The sequence below is a fragment of the Pleurodeles waltl genome, chromosome 1_1, assembly GCF_031143425.1.
Source record: "Pleurodeles waltl isolate 20211129_DDA chromosome 1_1, aPleWal1.hap1.20221129, whole genome shotgun sequence".
Lineage (NCBI taxonomy): Eukaryota > Metazoa > Chordata > Amphibia > Caudata > Salamandridae > Pleurodeles > Pleurodeles waltl.
Window position 1 is genome coordinate 567,774,671 of NC_090436.1, and position 17,884 is coordinate 567,792,554.

Below are 17,884 nucleotides of genomic sequence, written 5' to 3' on the forward strand. Positions count from 1 at the left end.
CGTCTTAGTACCACTTTTATTGTGACTGTGGTACCTAAGTAATGTTGATCGAAAAAACCACGTTAATAGTTAGTTCAATTTTTGTAACCAAGTTATGGAGTATTTCTTTTTAATGATAAATGTGTATTATGTCGGTGTACTTTCCTTCAGCTTCGAGCCGTCTCATGTTAATTGCCCACTTGCCCAATATGGCTTGCATGCATAAAGTGGTATTGACTCCATCTGGGGTCACTAAGTTTATTGGCACCTTCCCATGCTCCACAAACCTTCTCCTCCATTAAAGGTTTCACCAGATCCAGCTATACTAGCTTGCTCAAGCTGCCCACCCTGCTCCTCCCCTGCATTTCACTTCTGTCCATTTTGTAAAAGCGTCCTATCTTCATATTGAAGCTACGCCCGCACTTACAGGTACAGGGTGTCTCTTCCGGGATTCAGCTCCTACTCTGTAACTGAGCTTGCATCCCAGAATATTATGCTGAAACCAGTGCTTTAAATGGAAAAATAGAAGTGCAGGTACTCTGTACCAGAGTACCTGCTTGTTTCTGAGAAGTGCCGGTACTCTCCAATTAAAAGTATTACGTTTTTCTTGAGATATGCCGGTACTCTCCCTCTCAAAATAAAAAAGTGCCGGTACTCAGTACCGGAGAGTACCGGCCCATTTAAAGCACTGGCTGAAACCTAAGAGGTGGTGCTGCCATTGGACCCTAAACAAACTGCAGCAGCGAATTTCAAAGAAGATCTTAGTGGGCTTGCGAAATAAGGTGGAAGTCGGGCAGCATCGATCTACCAACTGGCACAGGGAACCTGTAGCCTGATTGTTGAGAGTGAAGATAAAGCTCATTTGGTGTACCTACACCCAATCAGCAGATCGGTGCTCCTCTTCTAAATATTTTACCAGGGATGGCAATATTTGTCACATTTCTTTTGTACTGAATAACAGTCGTAGATATCATACTTTCCATGAAGGCCCATGATTTTTGTACTTGCATACCCAATATCTCTTCCCAGCTCATGATAGTAATTGGGTGTCCAAAAGAGAGCATGGCTGTGTGTATTACAGTGTTTATTACTGAATGACAGAAGAATTCATTTAAACCTATTTGAGTGTGGTTTGAGGAGTCTGTTATACTGAATCATTTTACTGTTTAGATGAAGAAAGTTTCACCCAACTCCTCTCTTCTTTTACATTAGGAGGAGCTGGTGCGTTCAGGATGGAAGTGGACATTGGTGGAGACACGAGGAGTACTCTTCCCAAACCAACATTAGGAGAAGGACTTTCCCCAGTCAAATGTGAGTTGGAGAAGCCTCGCTGTTCGAGTACCCCATGCTCCCCAATGCGACAGACTGTATCTGGTTACCAGATCCTCCACATGGATTCTAACTACTTGGTTGGCTTCACAACAGGTGAGGAGCTCTTGAAGTTAGCCCAGAAGTGCACAGGAACAGAAGAGAGTGCAGGAGATCTTTTACCTACTTTTCGTCCCAAACCACTTGATACAGGACTTTCCCGTGCGTCACGTTTATACAGAACCAGAAGTAGGTATTATCAGCCATATGAGATCCCAGCTGTTAATGGACGCAGGCGACGGCGGATGCCAAGTTCAGGTGATAAGTGTACTAAGACTTTGACATATGAACCCTGCAAGGCCCTACATGGACCTTTGCCTCTGTGCCTCCTCAAAGGTAAAAGGGTACATTCGAAATCTTTGGACTACCTCAATTTAGATAAAATGAACATCAAAGAGCCAGCAGACACAGAAGTCCTACAGTACCAACTTCAACACCTCACTCTTCGAGGGGACCGTATGTTTGCGCGAAACAGTACATAGGTGGCAGCTATTGCTTGGAGCTGAAACCAGTTGGATTCTGATGTGGTAGCAGAAGCTTTCCAAACTGATGAAAGAATCCAACGCTCTGCTGTATCCATCCCGTGTGGGTGTGTCTGTAATGGATTATATGAAATGTGCAATTTTGATAAATGAAAAAAAGGGTTTGAACAATGTAGAATTCGATATTGAAAAAAACGGCTGAGAGAAGCAAAGTCTAGAAGGGTTTTTGAAGATATACTTGGACGCACAATGTTTTTCTTAAATTTATAAGATCACATCTTGATGTACATATATTGAATCTGAAACGCCCTACCAATTTGAAAGCGTCTGCTTGATTGTTGGAAACATTCAACTTGCTTTTGGGAAGTGCTGTGAAACGGGCACTTGCATGTACTTGTTTGCTATATATGAGAATTCACAGTAAGGATATGCAAGTCATTAACAACTTTTAAGGAAAAGTAAGCCCAATTAAATTGGGCGCATTTTTATTTAGATTGATCTGGTTGAAATAGGTTGTAGTCAATAGTTATTGTGACTGAAATCAAATTTTGTGTTTTGGACTAATAATGCAATCACTTCTATTTATTTGCATTCTTAGAAAAAAAAAACACACGTACCCCACTGGAGAGATGCTAATTTTCCTTGTGAGAGATGTATTCTTTACATTGTCTTTTGTGGTTTGGGTTTTTGGCCTACCATTCCTTATTCAAGTGTGCTCAACACTGGTGATTCAGACATGTTTGGTCCCATTCTGAACTGCCCTTTTCAGAATGAATAATATCTTAGGTTTAGTGGAAGTACTTAAAAGAAATATGATTTTTTTTTATGTTTATCTGAAAACTGTGCGGGCTCCAGAAGGGGCCGTGGCTCCTGGTCTCCCTAAGGAGTGGCAGTTTCCCATTCACCTCATGCAGCAGCGCAGGACCTCCTATTGAATATTGGGACCAGATCGGCTGCCTGGGCGGCACAAACCCCTAAAACGCCACCGAACCCGCCAAAAGCTAGTCTGTTTGAAAGTGCTTCACCAAGGCACTTCATTAGATTGAAATGAAAATCTTGTTCTCCAGTGATACTGAAACTGTGGCGCAAGCAAGTAGAATTGCAAGAAGTAGCGTTTTAGTAGTCCGTCACTCGTTGATTAGCTGCAGTATCATTATTTGGTACTGGGTTTAGTTAATGGAAGGCTTTCTCTGTAATACCTCTCCTTTCTGTGTAGATGTAAGCTTCCTGATTTTGGTCTGTTTAAAGTATTGCCACAACGGATGGGTACAACCAACCGAATGCAGAAACACTCATTTAATTAAGATAATTGATTAATCTAGTACAAGTACTTCTCAGATGTTTCAATATGTTTACAGAATAAATGTTTAATAGAATACAGAACCACGATGAGTTTTGGAGTGCTGTGGCCTCCTAGGTAATTGCATTTTTTGAGCATGCATACCTTCTTGTACGGTAGGACAGCCCCTTTGATCTAATCTATTTGCATCCTTCCATTGCTGTTCTGCATTACCTAGTCAAAACCTGGTGAAATATATACCCTTTCAAAACAGTGTGTTCATATGCTTGTTTTTTACTTGTTACTTTATGCCAAGACTGTCCAGTTTAGGCCAGTATACCCAGTTCATGACAGATGTTTAGAATTTCCACCTAGGATAAATTCATATAAAATAAATCTAAATACCACTCTTAACATAGTAGTGAAATTTAACATGGATCTGGCCCAACGTTGGGACAACCGTGGCCCAGACTGATGCCTCCTAGCTGACCTTGAAACACAGCACTGATCTTGGTGCTGTTGGCTTGTTAAGTTCCATCTAGGCAGTATCTGTGAGTATACTTGTACAAGATAAAAACTCTATAGGGTAACAGTCACTCTTACAATGACTCATTAGAATAGTGAGTGAAACTGTAGAATTTACTCTTGTGGACAGTGAGCTTAATAAAGTGCTTCAATGTACTTCTCACAAAAGTTTCATAGGTGAGTGGCACAGTAGTGCTGCAAATGCATTAGGCGTGTAGACAGCAAGGGTATTCAGTTGTAGGCAGCTGCGGTTTTGGCTTCCTGACCCTAGCACCCAGAGAGGATGTCGCAAAATACTTAGTGGCACAGAGATAGGCTCATCTATAGTAAGATTTGATTTTATGAGAGGATTGTTAAGCTTGGAGTCCACTTGAGTGTAATTTCGTGGATCCATCTGCCCTTCAGTGGGTGAACATCACACATGAACATTCCTCCCATCTTTTTATTTCCCCAGTGTCCACTTTATATATTTGCCTAGTAACCAGTGAATGTCTGACACCCTGCATAATTTTTTAGAAAGTGGATGTTAGCTTTTGGACCAGTTTACTGGAAGGAGTCTACAAGAATCGTTTTTTGTCTATTTGTAATCAGAATTTTTTTCTGATGGAGACTTCTATCTGCAGATTCCACACCTTTTGAATATTCCCTAGCCGTCAGACTGGATCCAGAATCTTTTCAGCAGTACCTCTGCGTGCCGGTAGGTGGCACTGTGTGCCCCTGCACTGACGCCTTTCTGCTCCAGAAATCATGCGCAGAGCCTACATAGGTGCAACTCCCATGACTTAGATTCCTTCCTTTCCACGTCACTAGATGTACCTCTGGAGCTTACTCTTGTCTCTTTAAAATCCTTGTTCACCTCAAAATATTGGAGAACAGTGTGCAGGGGGAATGTCACGTCCCAAAACAACAGGTTTTAAACCCTGTAGGAAATGTTGTGAGCAAATGTCTGTGAAAGGGCCTCATCAGGTTTGCCAGTGCTGCCTTGATTGATTTGGAAATCTAAGGCCTGCAGTGGTTTGCTTTGATCAACCCAAAGGCCATACGAGACTGCAAGGTGAAACTCTACACCCCCAAGCATTAGAAGATAGTGCCAAGTTGAAAGTTTGACCCCGGTCCCTTTCAACATCGTAGAGTCGTTCTAGGGTTCAATCTCTTCAGGCAGCGCGGAGGCGGCACCTAGCTCTCAGTCTCTCTCCTGAAATTGACGTGGGACAGCCTGAGTTTTCCAGGGCTATCTGCCACTCCTGAACAGACTTAAGAGTTTCGTGAGGCCATGCTTCAGCTCTTCAGGTCCTTGCTGATCTCTTTGCCGTGACTTTGGGCCCCATGAAACCGAGAGGCCCTCCATCTGGAGTCCCACTGACGGGTTAGCCTTCGGTGCCAGTTGGACCTTTCGAACCCACCACGGGTCCGCCTTCAGTTTCAGTTCTGACTCCACCTCAGGCGTCAAGGTCCTCACCAATGTTGACTTGTTAATGCCAGAAGACAAGGTACCTATTGAACACTCTGGCTGCTAGTTAGTACCGGTTCAGCCTCAATTGAGGCAACACCTGGCTGCTGTTGAGGCGACGTTTCCTGCACCCAAGCTTTCTCAAGGGAGAACACATGCTCTGCATTCCCTACCTGGCATGGTTTCTGACAACAATTACGACATGGGTGATGAAATTGGCCAGCTATAACATGAACAAAATTGGTACTATGAGTTACTGTAGGCTAGTGGCCTTGATACCTCTCCTAAGTCTGGGCTCTTCTCCCCCCCCATGATCCTGCCACTAAGGAGAGGGCCTCTTACATCATTTTAATGTGTAGAAAAGCTATAGTCTTTGACCTCCAGCTCCTCACCTTGACGGTCAAGATCACTGTTCTTTCAGAGGTCCTTCAGCCAAGGCAAGGGACTTTCTTACCTTTTAACCCATCCCTTATGGATACTTTGGTGGAGAGGGGCCCAGTGGTCAACCACCATATTGCACAACGCCACCACCCTGTCCCATGCAACCCTGCACTTTATCTCAGCGCTTCTCCCCTGAAAGCTTTGTCATGCAGGCACCTGCAAGTAAGACTAACCCCAACATGTTGCCAATTATTTTGGCAATAGTCAGAATAGGTGGAGACGTTTGGAACAAGGGTTTTCTCGTCCACCAGCTTGGTGCTTAGAACTATAAATGCCAGCTGCCTGCTGGGGCACGCTGTTCCCATGTCTTTTGAGGATTCAATGGCTCAAGTCCGCCCAGGTGTTCCTGAAGATTTCCAAGATCTGAAACCTAGCCTATGCCCTTGCCTAGGCTATACAGGATAAGATGGTTGTGATGTAACCAGGTTCACAATTTGTTGTGGCTTGGATACCAATTGCATCGAGCGGGCCTTCCAGAAGGAGAAATTCAGAGCACTCACCAAGGCCTTGTCTACCCTCGGCCCTGAAGGGCAAATGGTGGCATCGGACCTGCAAGACACATATTTCCATATACCTATCCTGTAGTCCCATTGGCACCATCTGTGGTTTGTAACGGAGCAGGGCATTTTCAGTTCACTGTGCTCCCATTTTGGTCCCACTAGTGCCTCTCGCGTGTGCACAAAAAATTGTGGGGGTGCTGGCAGCACACCTTCAGGGGCCAGGGGTGCCTGTCTTTCCCAGCCTTGCCAACTTGCTGTTGAAGGCGGGCTCACCCCAGGCAGCTGTCAACCACCTCCAGACTACAGCAAATCTCCTGTCATCTTTGAGGTTCTCTATCAGTGTGCTGAAGTCACACCTGACTGTATCTGAGACTCTTCCGTTTCTCGCAGACATGCTGGACACATTTCTGTTTCATGCCTTTCCCCCGGGAAAGAGTTAAGGACATTTAGGCTATTATTCCAGTCTTTAAGCCTCCGTCCTGGATTTCAGTGAGATGGACGCTGTGGGATTAATGGCATCCTGATGATCAAGTACGTCAGGTGGCATATGTGAGCTATGCAGTGGGATCTGAAGTCTGTGTGCCCAACATCAAAAGGGCCTCTCCGACCCCTTTCAGAGTTTGAAGGAGACTACAAAATAACTTAATTGGTGGTTACTGGACTGCAGCTGGGTCAGCGGTAGACCTCTCTCCCTTCTCCACACGGAGCCAACAGTGGTGACTGATGCATCTATTCTGAGCCTGCCATCTGGGAGAGGTGGAGATCAGAGGCCTCTGGTCTCCAGTGGAATCCCAGCTCCAAATCAGCCTTCTAGAGCCATCTGCTTGGTGTTGAAAGCCTTCCTTCCATCCATCAAGGGAAAGCTGTTACATGTGCTCTTGGACAACACAACTGAGATGTGGTACTGCAACAAGCAGAGTGGGATGGGTTAAGGGACCCTGTGTCAGGAGCCCTGCTCTTCTGGAAATGGCTGGACCACCAAGAAATGTTCTTGATGGTGAACCACTGGAAGAATATGTAAATGTCAGGGTGGATGCACTCTGCACTCCTGTATGCCTTTTGCGCCAATACCACTTCTGTCTTGAGTTCTCAAGAAGATGAGTACTGACTGGGCCCAAGTTATCTTAGTGGCCTCAGACTGGACACGAAAAGTATGGTACCCAGAGCTCCTGGGCTTGAGCATATGTCCTTGGATCAGGCTGCCCCTACGGGAGGATCTGCTGTTGCAGCAGCAGGGCAGAGTTCTGCACATGGGCCTTTGCAGTCTCCACCTTCATGCTTGAAGATTGACCCGTGACATCTGAACACTTTCAACCTTCTTCTGGAGGTGATTTCTGTCATCTTGGCAGAGATGCGTCTAACAAATAACCTGTATACGCCTGTTGTTGGCACAACTTTGTGACTTGGTGCGGTACTCATGAGATTGACTCCCCTCCAGACAAAGTTATCTGGTGCTTTATTTGTTTTGTCCCTGGTCCATCAAGAATTTGCTCTGAGCACATTTAAATGGCCTCTTTCTGCTTTTCTGCAGTTTTTGCTTTTGCCGAATCAGCACTTACTGTTTAAGTCCAAAGTTGTTATATGCTTTAACAAAGTTTTACATTAGTTTCCCCCCTCTCCCTTTGTCATGCCACAGTGGGAACTTAACGTGGTCTTAAGTTTCTGATGTGTACCCCCTTCGAGCTGCTGCACAGCTGCTTCTTGTGGCATTCCTCCCTCAAGACAGTGTTCCTCATCCCCATAACAACAGTGCAGCATGTGAGCGAGCTTCAAGGACTCCGTGTCCCCCCCGCCGGGTACCACCTCCTTCCCAGACAGGCTAGTTTTTTGCCAAAATGGGCATCCTTCCTGCCTGAAATTGTGACATTGTTCCACGTCAGTCAGACCATCACGTTGCAGCGCTCTCTGCTCCACATCCCCCTTCAGAGGAGAAGGGGAGACTCCTTTCACCCCAAGAGCACATTGAGCTTTTTACATAGATCGTACCAAAGAACACTGGGTAGACAATCAGCTCTTTATGGGGTTCTCAGGAGTGAAACAATGAAGGCTGTGCAGAAGAGAACAATCTCCTGCTGGATCATGCTTTGCATTAAGATCTGGTACACATTGGCTAAAAGCAGCCTCCGGAAGGACTGCATGATGATTCTGCCATGGCCAAAGCTGCTACTACTGCGTTGATACATGGAGTGTCTGTCCTAGACATTTGCCAGAAGGCTACGTGAGTGTCCCCTAGATGTTCACGAAGCAGTATTGTCTTAACAGTCTGGTTCTCCAAGCAGAGCATTTTGCCTACTTGGTCTTGCAGTCTGGTTTGAGTCCATTCATAGACCCACCTCTGAATAAGTACTGCTTTAGTAGGTGCTCAAAAGGTGAGGAATTTGTGGCTAGCAGTCTGTATTAGAAAAACAAGTTACTTAACTTCGGTAATACTTTTACTGGAGACACTATCAAGCCACATATTTCTCACTGATCCTTCCATCCTCCCCATTCTATGGTAGGACTTCATCCATTAATAAGATCCCGTCTGGGAATCTGCAGACTGGTCACACCAATTTGCTTTTGGGGCTCTCCATCTGGGCCATAAACACTTTTGAAGGCAACTGACATCAGCATGCAAGGGTGGCACCTATAAAGGCCCCACACGTCATTTCTGGAGCGAAACTCTATAAATGTGGAACCACACAGCACCATCTACCGATGCGTAAGGTACTGCTGAAAAGTTTCTGCATCCAGTCTGACATGGGAGAATTTTTAGAAGGTGAGTAATCTGCGACTAGTCTCTGACAAAAAGGGTGTTAGAGAAGGTAAGACACGTCTTAATTTCTTCCTGAAAGAAAAAATAAATAAATCCCAATAAAACATGTTATTTTGGACAGTTTAATTAATATCACCTCTCTTCACTCACTTGTTAATACAGTGTAATTGAAAAACTCATTACTTAATACCTTACAGATTTTAGGTTTCAATCACTTTACAGACCACAATAACTGGACTACTGGCCATCAATCAATCAATTGCATTTATAAAGCGTGCTACTCGCCCGTAAGGGTCTCAAGGCGCTGGGGGGAGGAGGGGGTCAGTGCTCGAAGAGCCAGGTCTTGAGCTGCCTCCTGAAGGAGAGGTGGTCCTGTATGGCGCGAAGGTGGCTGGGAAGAGAGTTCCAGGTCTTCGCTGCCAGGAAAGAGAAAGATCTGCCTCCGGCGGTGGCTTTGCGGATGCGGGGTACGGCTGCCAGGGCTTGTCCGGTCGAGCGTAGGGTGCGCGGAGGAGTGTAGAAGGAGACGCGGTGGTTGATGAGTTTTGGTCCGAGGTTGTGCAGGGCTTAGTGTGCGTGGGTGAGGAGTCTGAAGGTGATCCTCTTGTTGACTGGGAGCCAGTGAAGTTTTTTCAGGTGTCCGGAGATGCGGTGGTGGCGGGGTATGTTCAGGATTAGTCGTGCGGCCGCGTTTTGAATTCGTTGAAGTTTCCTCTGCAGCTTGATGGGGATGCCGGCGTACAGAGTGTTCCCATAGTCCAAGCGACTGGTGACGAGGGCGTGGGTGACGGTCTTCCTGGTGTCGGTGGGGATCCAGCGGAAGATCTTGCGGAGCATGCGGAGGGTGTTGAAGCATGCCGAGGTCACCGAGTTGACCTGTCTGGTCATGGAGAGGGATGAGTCCAGGATGAAGCCGAGGTTTGCGTGCGTGGTCAGTGGGTTGGGGGGTGCTGCCTAGGGCGGGAGGCCACCAGGAGTCGTCCCAGGCGGTGGGTGTAGGGCCGAGGATGAGGACCTCCGTCTTCTCTGTGTTCAGTTTAAGCCGGCTGTCTGTCATCCAGTTCGCTACTTCCTTCATGCCTTCGTGTAGTCTGGTTCTTGCTGAGGTGGGGTTGTTGGTGAGGGATAAGATGAGCTGGGTGTCGTCGGCGTAGGATATGAGGTCGAGTCTGTGTTTTCGTGCGATGTTCGCCAGGGGGGTCATGTAGATGTTGAAGAGGGTGGGGCTGAGGGAGGATCCTTGGGGGATGCCGCAGATGATCTCTGTAGCTGTGGATCTGAAGGGGGGGAGGCGGACTCTCTGAGTTCTTCCGGAGAGGAAGGAGATGATCCATTCCAGGGCCTTGCCTCTGATGCCGGCGTTGCTGAGGCGACGTATCAGGGTACGGTGGCATACCGTGTCGAAGGCTGCAGAGAGGTCCAGGAGTATGAGGGCCACGGTTTCTCCTTTGTCGGTGAGGGATCTGATGTCGTCCGTGGCTGCGATGAGGGCGGTCTCGGTGCTGTGGTTAGCTCTGAAGCCGAACTGTGAGGGGTCGAGTGAGTCGTTGGTTTCCAGGGCGGTGGTGAGTTGAGCGTTGACGATTTTCTCAATCACTTTGGCGGGGAACGGTAGGAGCGAGATGGGATGGAAGTTTTTGAGTTCGGTGGGGTCTGCTGTTGGTTTCTTTAGGAGGGCGTTGAGTTCGGCGTGTTTCCAGTGCTCCGGGAAGGTTGCGGTGGTGAAGGACGCGTTGATGATGTCTCGGAGGTGGGGTGCGATGATGTTGTCGGCTTTGTTGAAGATGTGGTGCGGGCAGGGGTCGGATGGAGATCCTGAGTGGATGGAGTTCATGATGCGGTTGGTTTCCTCTGTGGTGGTTGGGGTCCAGGTGAGGATGGTGGTGTTGTCGGTGGTGGGTTCCAGTGGTGGGTTTGTGTTGGTTGTGGTGAAGCTGTTGTAGATGTCGATGATCTTGTGGTGGAAGAAGGCTGCGAGGGAGTCGCAGAGGTCCTGTGAGGGGGGGATGGAGTTGTTTTCTGCGTCGGGGTTGGAGAGTTCTTTGACGATGCCAAATAGTTCCTTGCTGTTGTGGGCATTGTTGTCTAGTCTGTTCTGGAAGGCTGATTTTCGTGCGGCGCGGAGGAGTTGGTGGTGTTGGCGGGTGGCATTCTTGAGAGAAGACATGTTCTCCTCGGTCCGGTTGAGGCGCCAAGTCTTCTCGAGGGTGCGGCATTCCTTTTTGGAGTCCTTGAGGTCGGGGTGAACCATGAGTTTTTCTTGTGGTTGTTAGTGTTTGCTTGGGTCTTCAGGGGGGCCAGGAGGTTGGCGCAGTCTGAGATCCAGCTCGTGAGGTTGTTGGTGGCTTCGTTGGGGTCTGTAGTGCTGGTGGGTTGGTTCTGAGAGAGGGTCGATGTGAGTTGTTCCGTGGTGATTCGATTCCATTGTCTTCTTGGTGGTTGCTGGGTGTGGTGGTGCACGGTGGTCTTCTTGAAGCTGAAGTGGACGCAGCTGTGGTCCGACCAGGAGAGCTCGTGGTGTGGCTGAAAGAGATGTGTTTGCTTGAGGAGAAGATGGGGTCGAGCGTGTGTCCGGCGTAGTGGGTGGGGGTGTTGACTAGTTGTTTCAGTCCCAGGTTGGCGAGGTTGTCCAGTAGGGCGGTGATGTTGTTGTTGGTGTGGCTCTCCAGGTGGAAGTTGAGGTCCCCTAGGAGGATGTAGTCGGTGGACGGGAGTGCGTGTGGGCTGACGAAGTCTGCGATGTCTTCGCTGAACTTTGTGCGTGGTCCTGGTGGTCTGTATAGGAGGGTGCCTCTGAGGGTGGTCTTGGGGTCGCTGTGGATCGTAAAGTGGAGGTGTTCGGCGTCGGGGAGTGAGTCGTCGACGTAGGTCGAGATGCGGATGGAGCTTTTGTGGGCGATGGCGATGTCTCCTCCGGTGCGGTTGGTGCGGCCTTTCCGGATGATTTTGTAGCCGTCGGGGATGGCTATGGCGATGTCGGGTGCCGAGGAGGGGTTCATCCAGGTCTCGGTGAGGAAGGCGATGTCCGGGTTTGTTGTGTCGATGAGGTTCCACAGTTCGATGGCATGCCTGTGTACGGATCGGGTGTTGATCAGGATGCAGTCGAGGTTGTTTCCGGGGGAGTTGTTCTTGTTGGGTGCGATGTGTGTTCGTAGGCAGGTGAAACGGCAGTTGCGGCAGGTGAAGGGTCCGTGGGTCCGCTTCGGGGTAGCGCGGTAGCAGCCCGGCGTGCGGCCGGGGTTGAGAGCGGTGAGGGTGGTGGAGTCGTAGGTCAGGCGGGGGAGGTGGGGGTGGCGGGGGCCAGGGGTTCGGGCGCTGGGCGCGGATGGGCACAGACGAGCTTGCCTTAGGCGCGCCAGCGGCGCGTCCGCTGCGCGGCCTCGCAGCGGCCGCCATGTAAGGGGTAGCCGGGGAGGAGGGGTCAGCTGGGAGGCGGGCGGGCAGGCGGGGGAAAAAAGGCGGGAAAAGCAGTGAGGAGGCCTTGAAAAAAGTGCGGAAAAAAGTCGGCGGGGGGAGAAAAACGGCGATTTTGGGCCCAATACGGGATGCAAAAAGGCAAGAGGGGAGCGCGATCACAACCAGCACACAAACACAGACGCTCGGGGTACAAAAGACAAAAGGGGCCATCATCACAACAGTAGAGAGGCTTTGCACTTTTGTGTCATGGCACCTTAAAAACAATATTAATAAATTGCATATCACTCTGTACACGTGTGTGTGTGTGTGTGTGTGTGTGTGTGTGTGTGTGTGTGTATATATATATATATATACACATACACATACACATTCATACACACACACACACACACATATATGCACTCAATGCATAACATTGATTTGTAAGAACTGCACTTGCTCCCTGTTAACTCTAGAAAGAGCAGCTATGAATTTGGGGATTCTGCCGTATAATTTCCCCCTCTCTCAAGTGTGTAGCTTTTACTCCCAAAGAAGTAGATTTGGGAATTAAGAACTTTTATAACAATGGTGTTAAAAATGGGGTCTCTGGTTGGCAGTCAATTTGCACACTGTCCAAGCAGGGACCCTCACTCCTTGTCAGGGCAAAGGAGATAAACACTTAAGATAACCCCTGCTCACCCCCTTGGTAGCTTGGCACAAGCAGTCAGGCTTATCTCAAAGGCATTGTGTACAATATTTGTACCAACACACACAGTAATACAGTGAAAACACTACAAAATGAACACCACACCAGTTTAGAAAAATAGAGAATGTTTATCTAAAACAAACAAGACCAAAACGACAAACATTCAACATGCACAAGTCAAGATATGAATTTTCAAAAGAATAAGAGTCTCACTCCATAGAAAACAATGAAAACGTTGATTTTACACAAAGTACCTGGTTTGCGTCAAAAATAAAGCAGCACAGGCAAGCGTATGATGGAAAAGTCAGCGATGCGTTGACTCCTTACTTGCAAGTGAGGCAGCTCGTCGTTTCTTCTCCGGTCGGGTCAGCGATGCGTAATTTTTCTCTCCCACAAGAGTGGTGCGTCGGTTTGCGGGCGGACACCTCGAACATGCGCAGGCTTGCACTGATTTTTGACACCCAGCGATTATGCATGAGAAATCCGGCTGCACGTTGTTAGGGAAACCTCACTGGCAAACTTCAAAAGAAAGTCTCTGTTGTTCACAAGATCCTACCTTGCCAAGGCCTTGCTCCAGACAAACGCCAGGGGGTTGGAGACTGCATTGTGTGAAGGCAGGCACAGCCCATTCAGGTGTAAGTAACCACTCCTCCCTCCACTCTAGTCCAGATGGCTCATCAGGATTTGCAGGCTACACCCCAGCTCCCTTTGCGTTACTGTCTAGATGGGATTCACAAACAGCCCAACTGTCAGTCTGACCAGACAGGGAATCCAGAAGCAGGCAGAGTCACAGAATGGTTTAAGCAAGAAAATGCCCACTTTCTAAAAGTGTAATTTTCAAAAAGACAATTCAAAAAACATTTTTACCAAAAGATGTATTTTTAAATTGTGAGTTCAGAGACCCCAAGCTCCATATCTCTATCGGCTCTCAAAGGGAAACTTCACTTAAAAGTTATTTAAAGGAAGCTCCCATGTTAACCTATGAGAGAGAAAGAGGCCTTGCAACAGTGAAAAACGAATTTGGAAGTATTTCACTGTTAGGACATGTAAAACACATCAGTACATGTCCCACCTTTAACATACACTGTACCCTGCCCATGGTGCTACCTAGGGTCTACCTTAGGGGTTCCTTAATGTATAAAAAGGGAAGGTTTGGGCCTGGCAAGTGGGTGCAAGACAGCACACACAGACACTGCAGTAGCAGGTCTGAGGCATGTTTGCAGGGCTACTCGTGTGGGTGGCACCATCAGTGGTGCAGGCCCACTAGTAGCATGTGATTTACGGGCCCTGGGCACCTCTAGTGCACTTTACCAGGGACTTACTAGTAAATCAGATATGCCTATCATGGTTACACCAATCACCAGTACAATTTGCACAGAGAGCATATGCACTTTAGCACTGGTTAGCAGAGTCCTAAAGGCAACAAAAACTGGTCAGAAAGAATAGTAGGAAGGAGGCAAAATGTTTGGGGGTGACCCTGCAAAAAGGTCCAGGGCCAACAGATATAAAACCACTATAAATGTTACTCATGCATGTCGAACCATTTAAGCCAACCTACAGTTTTGCAAAGGATGCTCCAGTCCCAGCATTTTTGTTTCAAGCAACTGGACGACTTATACTTGGTCCTCCTACTGCAGCTGATTAAAAATGTAAAACCTAATTACATTCTGCATGAAGTAAGCCGGGACTATCCTACAATAGTGTTTAGCATAGCCTAATGGGGAAGTATAATAAATATGTAGCAAATTGGTTGTCCTGCATCTTTGTCTTCACATTGTATTAACAGATGTAATTTGCCTGAACTCTGGCATCTGCAGGAACACTGGTGCCCTTATTCACATGTTGAAGAAGTCTGCTGAAGTTTTAACTGATGACTGAAATGGTAAAGTTTGATATCAGATGACCATTTTAAATACACTGGCTTAAAATATGATTTTTGGAGACGCATAGAGGAATTTAGTATTTAATTCAAATAAATTTACCAGGTATCAAACTCTGCAGTTGGCCTCTGCATTTGTTGTGGGATAGGAAGCTGGTACAATGGAAGTAGTGAATGAACAAAACAGGGGGATTTGGAAAAGCTCGCGGCTACTCCAGGGTGTGTTCCGGCGCTGAAAGCTCAAAGTGAGGAAGACCAGGTGAAATCTCTACTTAGCTGAGAGGATTGTTTTTTAGGGCTTTACTAAGCGACTGAATATTCATGAGAGCTAGCGAGAGTGGAAAGAAAGGGAAGGCCAATTCCATTCTCCTCTGAGGGCATAGGAGGGCCGTTTCTGCTTCGATGTCAAGAATGCAGCTAGTTGGTTGTTTTTCCTGGAGTATGAAACGTCCCAAAAGCTTTAGATTGTAGGATGTGCGTCCTGACAGACCTGTTGGCCCGCATTATCACTCCTTACTCGATCTTAAGTGGGACATTCATTCATTCATTCCTTTCTTATGCCACTACTGAGCACGGAATTCACTTGAGGATTACTGAATTTCCTTGATGCTCACGCTTTAATGTGTTTTTGGGGAGTTACGCATAATTATTCTACAGTTGTGTACCCTCTGTATGTCAAATAATAGCAGACAGCGTTCATATACAGTTGACTAATAATATAGGTTATTTTGTTCCCCTGGCATTCTTCTTTGTAGTTGACGCACAATCAACTAAAGGAAAAGCCAAGGCAACACTTTGCTTAGGTAAGAGGCTTGCCTGTCAGTTTTTTAGGCAAATGTACAGCGCAATTTATTTGTTATGGTTCTTCACTTGTTAACCAAATTTAGCATTCACAGCACATATTCAACTTTCGTGTCAATTTAGTTTCAGCCAGCTCAGAATTTCACTGAGACCTTTGTAATTACTTTCAGTGGATATGTGTAACCTCTAAGGAAAAATTGGTTACAAAAAGGAGAATATTTTTCGAAGTACAAAGACGTTCATGACGTTTTACCACCCTGGTGCAACCTTGTACAATTGCAGAATAAGCTGGACGGTATGGTGCAGAAGCTCCAGTGGAATGACCATAAAATCTACATTGGTCGATGGTAATACTGGCAGGTCTGTCATGTGCACAAATGCATCCTTTCTTTGCACACACACTACTCTAATATTAAGGATCTGTTTCAAAATGAAGATGGTATTTTAGTCGGGAAGTACTATTTTGTTAATACAATAAACTAATTATTTAAATCTTAGATTGTGAAAAATGTTTGCAGATGTCACAGCTACACTTGTTTTTCCAACTTTCTTATTTAATACTGCTATTTATAGCAGCTTTGGAAGAGTATTGTAATTTATTGTAGCCACAAAGCTCTCGGCTTACCATGAGGAATTACATTTAGACCTTTCTTGAAAAGGGGGTATATGATTGCTGGTCTGCAAAAAAAATGCATATGCTTTGTTACAAATTGTGACTAAAGCTACTCTCACTTTTGATATTGTCCACACTGGTAAACGCTCACTTACAACTAACTCAATACCTACATTGTCTTGAATGCGAACAATGAACGGACTGCCTTTAGTCACTGTGGAAGCAATGATAGCGTGTAAAGGCCGCTATGCAACCTGTAATTCCACTTTACGACTTTAAACTCTATATTCAGAAGTAGCATAAGCCATAATGTACAGCAAATTGTACATCAGGTTTAAAATAAGGGACTACATGCGCAGCTTTTATGTTGAATTATTTCAGGCACTGGGCAAAATGCAGGATTGCTTGTGCCGTGAAGATACAGCACTTTTGATTCCTGGGTCATTTCTAGTGCTGGAGCAGGAAATGGCCTCTGATAAGCCATGTACATGTGGTTACGTGTGCCAGCTATTTATCTTTCTGAATAAATGATTCACGGGCAACACATTAAGCTGAAATGTGTCCATAACTTTTGACCAGCACCTTTTATAATGTGTTCATTTGTATTTATCCCTTTATGAAAATGGTATTTCTTTTTACACCTGCTATTTTCTTGTGGGGAGCTTTCTCCCTCGAGCCTATTTAAAATATGCACTGTACTTTGTAAAATAACAGATTTTTGTATCTGTGATCTCACTTACTATGACTGATACAGTCTGATTCTCCGACGGGTCTACCCTTTTCTCCTGAGCGTGCAAAAGATTGCTATTACGGACAAGGCTTTAACATTGAAGTGTCATTTTTTTTTTCTCAAAGAAGTGAATTAACACATTGATTATTAAAAAAAAAAAATTTTTAATTTTGCTATCCTTGACATTATATGAAGAATGCTAATAGATTACTTTGTTTGAAGCCTCAAAATTGTTATTTATTGATTACCCGATAAACCTGTGTCAATTTTGACTTTGAAATAAAATGGGTAATTAAAATTGTGTTGCGTGTTTTAATTTAAGATGCATTGGTAAACAATATTATCGTTGCTCACAGGAGTTTGAGTTTTGTTGCAAACCCCATTTTACTTGAGGAATGATGTACAGTATTTCATAGTTCTTTATCTCGAAGGGTGTGATCATCGTTGTGGTTTGGCCCCAATAAATCGGTTAATGGTGTCAAGATTCAAGTGATATCTTGATGCAACCAGCTGCTTCAAGCGTTGTGCTTAGAAATGAGAGAACTGTGATAAACTGTATATAAACATTTTATATTCTTAATTATGACACACTCTTCACAAATGTAACTGTTTTGTTCCATACCAATGTGTTTGCTAGTGTATAGTCTGTTTGTGATTGTTCTTCCTTACGTTTTGACTGAGAATGTGTTTTGTAGATCTTCGTTTAGGGCATTTGCTGAAATGTGACTCTAAATTGGTACGAGGTAGATACCCACTTTTCACAAGTAGCCTAAAACCTTGACATGTGTCGAGCACATTATGATTGAGATTAATGTGCTATCAGTGGATTTCTGCATCATGCCTGGGCTAATTTTTAACTACCCTGAAAAATGGGTGAATGGTAAACTCTGTATAGCTCATGACAGGCAAGTCAAAAAAATTCCTTGCAGTACTTCATTGGTGAACAGCTCTGAAAACGAGTTCAGGCAAGGAAAGTGGTC

The 17,884-nt window shown here is 45.9% G+C and overlaps 1 protein-coding gene across 2 annotated transcripts in view; it reads left to right on the plus strand.

Moving 5' to 3' along the window:
- MACIR (macrophage immunometabolism regulator) overlaps positions 1-17,202 on the plus strand; it is a 131,987-nt gene extending 114,785 nt beyond the window's left edge. For both annotated transcript variants that reach the window (XM_069226196.1, XM_069226204.1), the window contains exon 3: positions 1,192-17,202. In XM_069226196.1, coding sequence (XP_069082297.1) covers positions 1,192-1,829 — 638 coding nt within the window. In that variant the 3' untranslated portion in view covers positions 1,830-17,202. The remainder of the gene's footprint in view (positions 1-1,191) is intronic.
- Positions 17,203-17,884: the final 682 nt, after the last annotated feature.